The sequence below is a fragment of the Hemitrygon akajei genome, unplaced genomic scaffold, assembly GCF_048418815.1.
Source record: "Hemitrygon akajei unplaced genomic scaffold, sHemAka1.3 Scf000082, whole genome shotgun sequence".
Taxonomy (NCBI): domain Eukaryota; kingdom Metazoa; phylum Chordata; class Chondrichthyes; order Myliobatiformes; family Dasyatidae; genus Hemitrygon; species Hemitrygon akajei.
Genome location: NW_027331968.1, coordinates 624,537 through 633,549, shown reverse-complemented (window position 1 = coordinate 633,549; position 9,013 = coordinate 624,537). Strand labels below are relative to the sequence as shown.

Genomic DNA, 9,013 nt, shown 5'->3' with positions numbered 1-9,013 from the left:
TAGTGTGGTTAACTGGATTAGCAGATTCATGACCACCAAGACTGGTGGTGTAGTGGACAGCGAGGAAGACTATCATGGCTTGCAGTGCAATCTGGACCCCCTGGGAAAAATGGTTTGAGAAATGGAAATTGGAATTTAATGCAGACAAGTGTGAGTTGTTGCACTTTGGTATGACCTACCAAGGGAGGTCTTTCACAGTGACTGGTCGGGCACGGAGGAGTGTTTTAGAAGAAAGGGACCTGGGAATACAAGTCCTTAATTCACTGAAAGTGGTATCACAGTTAGATAGTGAAGGAAAAAAGAGATTTTAGCCCATTGGCTTTCATGAACCAAATACTGACAATAGATGGATATTATGTTGACTTGTAAAAGAGGCCTAATTTGCAGTATTGTGTGATGTTTTGGTCACCTACCTACAGGAATGATTTAAAAGAGATTCAGAGATTTCAGAGAAAATTCACAAGGATGTTGCCAAGTTTGGAGGACTTGGGTTATAAGGAAAGATTGAACAGGTCAGGACTTTATTCATTGGAATGTAGAAGATTGAGGTGAGATTTGATTGTGGTAGAGGGGCATAGATAGTGTAAATGCAAGCTGGCTTTCTCCACTGAGATGGGGGTGGGACTTCAACCAGTGGCTAGGGGTTAAGGGTGAGAGGTGAAATGTTAAGGGGAACATGAGGGGAAACTTCTTCACACAGATGGTCATCTAGGTTTGGAATGAGCAGCCATCCCAGGTGGTGCATGCGAGCTCGATTTCAACATTTAAGAGGTTCGTGTAGGTACCTGGATTGTAGGGGTGTGGGAGTGGCAGTTTAAATAGTTCAGCACAAGACTAGGTGGTCCAAAGGGCCTGTTTCTGTGTTGTACTTTTCTACAAGAACCTGAAATATTACAAAAATTCACTCTAACCCCTTTTAACAGCTGTGCGGACCAACCATTCATCTCAGCAGGAATTTTGTTATATGGTGTTAAAACTGTAGTACTTTCAGTTAATAATACATAAAAGAAAATCCTAGATGCACATCCACAAAGACAATTTGCGTGAGACTGTTTCAGTTACTATGGGGCCAGGCACCCTTGCAGCTCAGCAGGAACAGGGAATAATACCAATGGAGAGAGTCAAACTGAGCCAGGTCACAGATCGGAGACGGAAGAAATGCCCCATTCTTATAGAGACAGGAAGAGCATCAGAGAATTGTTGGTCATTCCAGATACCAGCACTCTGCCCAGTCAGGAGATGTTTTCTCTGTCCAACTTTCGTTGAACCTCACTGTAACAGTGTGATACCAGATCAAACCTTGGCAACTCAAGTAATCTCATCTGAAATGTTGTCCTAAACCCATTGATGGATTTTGTAAATCTTTTCACAGGATAAAAATGAGAAGGATTTTGTCGCCGGGAATCTCAAACACGGCACACCAGTTTTGCTGTCTCTGTCTGGATATTTAAGAAGCGGAGCAAGAGATTCAATCGACCATCCTTCCTACTCAGACTGTGGAGAGGGATTTAATTGGTCATTTGACCAAATAGCAAGCCTGTCATTTTACACAGGAGAAAGGCTGTTCACCTGCTCAGACAGTGGGAATGGATTCACTCGGTTATCACAATTGAAGGTACATCAGCAAGTTCACACTGGGCAAGGCCATTCATCTGTTCTGTGTGTGAGAAGGGGTTCAGTCGGTCTTCCCACCTGTGGACACACCAGTCAGTTCTCATCACACCGGGCAGAGGCTGGTCATCTGTTTAATTTCTGAGAAAGGATTCACTCAGTCATTTGACCTAATGGCTCACCAGCGAGTTCACACTGGGGAGAAGCCATTCACCTGTTCAGTCTGTGGGAAGGGATTCACTCATTTATCCCAACTACAGAGTCACCAGCAAGTTCACACTAGGGAGAAGCCATTCACCTGTTCAGTCTGTGGGAAGAGATTCACTCATTTATCCCAACTACAGAATCACCAGCGAGTTCACACTGGGGAGAGGCCGTTCACCTGCTCAGTCTGTGGGAAGGGATTCACTCAGTCATCCCAACTACAGAGTCATCAGCGAGTTCACACTGGGGAGAAGCCGTTCACCTGCTCAGAATGTGGGAAAGGATTCAGTGACTTATCCAGCCTACTGAGACATCAGCGACTTCACACTGGGGAGAAGCCGTTCACCTGCTCAGAATGTGGGAAAGGATTCACTCAGTCATCCCAATTACTGAGACATCAGCGAGTTCACACTGGGGAAAAGCCGTTCACCTGCTCAGAATGTGGGAAAGGATTCAGTGACTTATCCAGCCTACTGAGACATCAGCGACTTCACACTGGGGAGAAGCCGTTCACCTGCTCAGAATGTGGGAAAGGATTCACTCAGTCATCCCAATTACTGAGACATCAGCGAGTTCACACTGGGGAAAAGCCGTTCACCTGCTCAGAATGTGGGAAAGGATTTACTGATTCATCCACCCTACAGAGTCATCAGCGAGTTCACACTGGGGAGAAGCCGTTCACCTGTTCAGAATGTGGGAAGGGATTTACTCAGTTATCCCAAGTACAGTGTCATCTGCGAGTTCACACTGGGGAGAGGCCATTCATCTGCTCAGACTGTGGGAAGGGATTCACTCGGTTATCCACCCTACAGAGACATCAGCGAGTTCACACTGGGGAGAAGCCGTTCATCTGCTCAGAATGTGGGAAGGGATTCACTCAGTCATCCCACCTACAGAGTCATCAGCGAGTTCACACTGGGGAGAAGCCATTCACCTGCTCAGTCTGTGGGAAGGGATTCACTGAGTCATCCCAACTACAGAGTCATCAGCGAGTTCACACTGGGGAGAAGCCGTTCACCTGTTCAGAATGTGGGAAGAGATTTACTCAGTCATCCCAACTACAGAGTCATCAGCGAATTCACACTGGGGAGAGGCCGTTCACCTGCTCAGTCTGTGGGGAGAGATTCGCTCATTCATCCACCCTACAGAGACACCAGCGAGCTCACACTGGGGAGAAGCCTTTCATCTGCTCAGAATGTGGGAAGAGATTCACTGAGTCATGCCAACTACTGAGTCATCAGCGAGTTCACACTGGGGAGAAGCCGTTCACCTGCTCATTCTGTGGGAAGAGATTCACTGATCCATCCACCCTACAGAAACACCAGCGAGTTCACACTGGGGAGAAGCCATTCACCTGTTCAGAATGTGGGAAGAGATTTACTCAGTCATCCCAACTACAGAGTCATCAGCGAATTCACAATGGGGAGAGGCCGTTCACCTGCACAGTCTGTGGGAACGGATTCACTGATCCATCCACCCTACAGAAACACCAGCGAGTTCACACTGGGGAGAAGCCATTCACCTGTTCAGAATGTGGGAAGAGATTTACTCAGTCATCCCAGCTACAGAGACATCAGCGAGTTCACAATGGGGAGAGGCCATTCACCTGCTCAGAATGTGGGAAGGGATTTACTCAGTCTTCCACCCTACTGAGACATGAGCGTGTTCACTCCGGTGAGAAGTTGTTCAATTGCACAGAATGTGGGAAACGGTTCACTCTGTCATCCCACCTTCTGCAACACCAGCGAGTTCACACTGGAGAGAGGCCATTCACCTGCTCAGAATGTGGGAAGAGATTCACTCGGTCTTCCACACTACAGAGACATCAGCGAGTTCACACTGGAGAGGAGCCATTTACCTGCTGAGAATGTGGGAAAAGATTCACTCAGTCATCCCAACTACTGGCACACCAGTCAGCTGTTATGAATCCCTAGGTTTTGTTTGCTGTGGACTGTCATTTTAAGAGAGAGAGAGAGAGATTAAGAAGGTGAATCAGTCTGACTTGCAGCTTGTTTACATCACTCCCAGCTTGTTTAGTTTTAACTGAGGACACAGACACTCAGAGTCAGACGGAGATGAATGAGGAAAAATGGAAGGATCAAAACAAGGGAAATAAGTGCCAAGAGTCACTGTTTGGAATTTTCCTATGCCCACAAGTGTGGGTTAATTATCGATTCAGCGTACATCGAATGTGTGGTTGTCATCTCGTTTAATCGATAGGAGTGGATCTGATTTGGGGTATCCTATGAAGACCACTGATGTGTTAACCCTTGCCTGGGTGTGGTGTGGTAATTCATTTGAAGATGATACGCCTTATGACAAGTCACTTTGGGTGATAATTCGTATGTGGATTTGGAAGGATGACAGATAAAATCTACAGTGACGGTTCTCTTGTTTTACCACCATGGAACATGTGGAATTCGACATAATTGCCTTCCCTTGACATTTACCCCGGATTACAAATATCTCTCTCATCACCTATTCTGTGGTTGAACTGAACTTTCATAATTTACCATCTCAAGACTCCAGACGTTGTTTCCCCCAAGCTCAATAGTTTTGGATTTATATTTACACACATATATACACATAACACTGTTAACTTTTGTTTATCTTGCTTAAGTTACTATACTATAAGTAGATTCTAATAAAGATAGTTTTAACATCAATAGCAGACTCCAGGTGTAGACTCCACGAGGAAATGTGCAGATGCTGGAAATTCAAACACACACAAAATGCTGGTGGAACACAGCAGGCCAGGCAGCATCTATAAGGAGAAGCACTGTCAATGTTTCAGGCCGAGACCCTTCGTCAGACAGACTCAGGCAGTCCTAACGAAGGGTCTCGGCCTGAAACGTCGACAGTGCTTCTCCTTACAGATGCTGCCTGGCCTGCTGTGTTCCACCAGCATTTTGTGTGTGTTGTTCCAGGTGTAGTCTATTGGTGCTGATTCGTTTCTGAAGTTTTACGATTCATAACAAAATTGGGGCCTGCATACGGGATATGAACAGCTATGCGGGCGTAGTCATTAATTATCGATTTCATTGGGGAAGTCGCTTTTGATTGATTTGTGTGTGGAAAATCAGCAGCGGATGCTGATTATTGTTTGGAAGCGGCAACCTCTGAGGCATTAGAGGATGCCAGACGGATTGAGTTGTTGAGTCTTGCCAGAAGGTTAAAACTTGCTATGTTGAACTTGACAATGAGGAGGGCACAGATGCAGAGGATAACAGCTGAATATTATATACCTGAGGGTGTGTTTAAAGTGGAGGAGTTGGAGGTGTTTCCTGAAAGTAAACCTAGTGAGCTTGAGCTCCAGTTCAAGTGACAAAAATTAAAGATGGAGGCTGCAGAAAGGCAGAGGCAGTTTGAGGCTATAGAGGCAGAGAAACAGAGGGAGGAAGCTGAAAAACAGAGGCTATTTGAGCTGGAAAAGATAAAGTGGTTGCAGCAAAGGGGTCTAGCGTTAGACTCTGGTGATAAGTTTGAGGCCAGTCAGGAAATTAAATTCGTACCTCCAATTGATGAGATAGAGGTTGATAAATACTTCCAGCATTTTGAGAAGGTTGCTTAGAATTTAAAGTGGCCAGAAGAGGGTTGGCCTATTCTCTTACAAATTAAGGGGGAGGCTTAGCAAGCCTATTCTGTTTTGTCAGTTGATTAAGCAGCTGATTATGACATAGTGAAACAGGCTGTGCTCAAAGCTTACGAGTTGGTCCCAGAATCATACAGGCAAAAGTTTAGAAATTTTAGGAAATCTGTGAACCAGACATATGTAATTTGCTTATGAGAAGTCTGTGTGTTTTGATCGCTGGTGCACATATATGATGATATATATGATGATGATAAATATATGATGATTTTAATAGCTTGAAAGAGTTAGTTTTAATTGAAGATTTCAAAAGGTGTGCTCCTGATGATATAAAGATATATTTAGATGAAAAGGATGCTGCCACTTTGCAGGAGTCTGCTAGATTAGCAGATGAGTTTGCTTTAACTCGCAAGGTTAAGTTTACCCAGAATAAGAGCTTCCAAAAGAGTGCCAGGGATCACCAGGGTAAACCAGAAATTACAGCTGGGACTAGTGACAAGAGTAAGGATGAAGGGAAGCAGTTGAAGGAGAAATTTTCTGGTCATACTTGTTACTATTGTAAGAAAGCTGTTCATATGATGGCTAATTGTTCTGTCCTGAATAAGAAAAAGGAAAAGAAGGCAGTCCCGAATGCCTGTGTTCAGTCTGTTGAAGCACCTATAAACCCACAGGGTTCTGAACATTCTGTTGAGGCTCAGTTATGGACTGAGAGGTCTGACCGAGTTAAGAAGGCTTTTGATCATTTTATGTCAAATGGGTTTGTATTAGTAAAGGAAGGGTCAACCCCGGTACCAGTGAAAATTCTTCGAGTTACTGGGGATTCTCAGTCACTTATATTAGACAGCGTTCTAAAGTTTGGTGATGAGACTAACACTGGTGAGGTAAATCTTATTAAAGGCATTGGGGGTGGCATGGTTTCTGTGCTGTTGTACAAGGTAACTTTACTGTCAGGGTTGGTTTTGGGACCTGCTAAAATTGGATTATACTCCAGTTTACCATTGGAAGATGTTAGTTTGCTGTTAGGGAATGACCTAAAGTTGTTCCTGCAGTGCTGTTGACAACTAAGACAACCACTGACGACCCACAGATGGATTTTAACATTTATCCTTCCTGTGCAGTAACTCGAAGTATGGCTAAAAAGTCTGCCAATGCAGACGGATCTGTGCAGCATGACTCTGATACCCATGATAACCAAAATCGGGATTCAGGTTATGATGACTTGTCAGGGAATTTCTGCCTTCATTGTTTCAACAGGATTCAGGTCGTAAGTCTGATGAGAAAGATTTATCCCTGTGTAGGAAGGAGTTTATAGCAGAACAGAACCGAGACCCTGAGATTGAAGCTTTAAAAGAAACAACTCTCTGAAATGATGAGATTAAGAAAGTGCCAGTAGGGTATTATCTCAAGGATGGAGTGTTAATGAGGAAATGGAGGCCACCTGCTATACCAGCGAGTGAGGAATGGGAAATTGTTCACCAAGTTGTAGTTCCTAAAGTTATATGGCTGTAATTTTAACTTTGGCCTGCAGTATGCCATTAGGTCGACATTTTGGAGTGAATAAAACTGTAAACAGGATTATGAAATAATTCTACTGGCCTAATTTGAGGAAAGATGTTGTGACCTTTTGCAGAACCTGTCACACTTGTCAAGTTGTGGGTAAACCAAATCAGGTCACGCCAGTGGCCCCACTCCGGCCTATACCTGCATTCAGTGAACCCTTTTTAAAATTTATAGTGGATTGTGCTGGCCCATTGCCAAAGACTAAAGCTGGCCATCAGTATCTGCTAACTATTATGTGTACTGCATCCAGATTCCTAGATGCAATACCTCTCAGAAATGTTAAAGCTAAAACTGTGGCGAAGGCTTTTACCAAGTTCTTTACTTTATCTGGTTTGCCTAAAGAAATCCAGTCTGATCAAGGAAGTAATTTTACATCTGGATTATTCCAGCAGGTAGTTTATGAACTGGGAGTGAAACAAATTACATCGGCTGTGTACCATCCCGAATCACAAGGGGCTTTAGGAAGATATCATTCTGCCCACAAAACAATGACTCAGACATACTGTGTTGAAAATGGAAAAGACTGGGATGAAGGAATAAATTTGTTTTTGTTTGGAGTAAGAGCGTCGTTACAGGAATCACTGGTCTTTAGTCCATTTGAACTTGTATTTGGTCATAGAGTGAGGGGACCTTTGACCTTGTTAAAGGAACAGTGGATTGATGGGGATGTACATGTTAACTTGTTAGACTTTGTTTAGAATTTCAAGAATAAACTACACCAAGTCTGTAGTCTAGTGAGACAAAACTTAAAGATTTCTCAAAACAAAATGAAGTGTTGGTTTGATAAGTGGGCTTCAGAAAGAAAATACCAGGTGGAAGATAAGGTGCTTGCCTTATTTCCAATATTTATGAATCCAATTCAGGCGAAATTCAATAGACCGTATGAAATAGTCTCTCAAATTAATGATGTGAATTATGTTATTAAATCACCCAACCAACGTTAACTAACACAGGTGGTACACATAAATATGATAAAGCCTTATTTTGACAAGCAGGCACCATCTGTGAGTGTTGTTGTCAAAACATATGAATCTGGCAACCCTGAGAATGAAACAATTGACTCATCTGAGAATTTTCACAAGCCAAACGTGGTCCCAGTTAGGCCAATGAACTCGGTGGTTCCAGAAAATATTGATAACAAGTTGGCTCATCTGCAGCCAAAGCAACAACAACAGCTGAAGGAATTAATTCTGAAGTTTAAAGATTTATTTCCCAATGTTCCCAAGCAAACCACGGTCGCAGTTCATGATGTAGATATTGGTCAAGCCAAACCGATTAAACAACACCCATATTGCATGAACGTAGAAAAGTGTAAATTGGCTGACCAGGGAATTGAGTACATGCTGGCAAATGGTATTATTAGTCCTTCAGCATCAGATTGGAGCTCACCCTGCATTATTGTGCCCAAACCTGATGGTAGTGTTAGATTTTGCACTGATCATGGGAAGGTAAATGCAGTAACAAAAACAGAATCCTATCCTATCCCTAGGGTGGATGATTGCATCAATAAGGTTGGAAAAGCTAAATTTCTTACAAAGATTCATCTGTTGAAAGGGTATTGGTGTGTTCCATTGACGGACAGAGGTAGAGAAATTTCTGTATTTGTGACACCATCTGGGTTGTATGAATACAATGTTTTGTCTTTTGGAAGGAAAAATGGTCCAGGATCATTCCAGAGAATGATTGATTTTGTAATTCGAGGGTTAGAACACACAGATGCCTGTATTGATGACTGAGTCACAGGGAGTGACGCTTGGGAAAAGCATATCTCTGCAGTAGAGAAGCCGTTTGACAGGCTTTCTCAGGACAACCTTACAGTTAGCTAAGAGTGAATTTGGCCATGCCAGTGTGACCTGTCCTGGCTATGTTGTTGGTCAAAGCAGGTTGGCTCCTGTTCGGACAAAAGTTCAGGCAATTTCTCAAGTTCCTATTCTGACTGTTAAGAAGGCTCTTAGAAGGTTTCTGGGAATGGATGGATATTATCGTAAAAACTTTGCTGCTATCGCTCTTCCTCTGACCAATCTCCTGAAGAAGGGTGAAAAGTTTGTT

General features: G+C 43.4%; 1 protein-coding gene across 1 annotated transcript; it reads left to right on the top strand.

Moving 5' to 3' along the window:
- The first annotated feature begins 1,666 nt into the window (after nt 1-1,666).
- Nucleotides 1,667-4,171, top strand: LOC140722612 (uncharacterized). The gene is given in 1 exon segment (XM_073037319.1): nt 1,667-4,171. A coding segment is annotated over 1 exon segment (1,965 nt). The 5' UTR covers nt 1,667-1,784; the 3' UTR covers nt 3,750-4,171.
- Nucleotides 4,172-9,013: the final 4,842 nt, after the last annotated feature.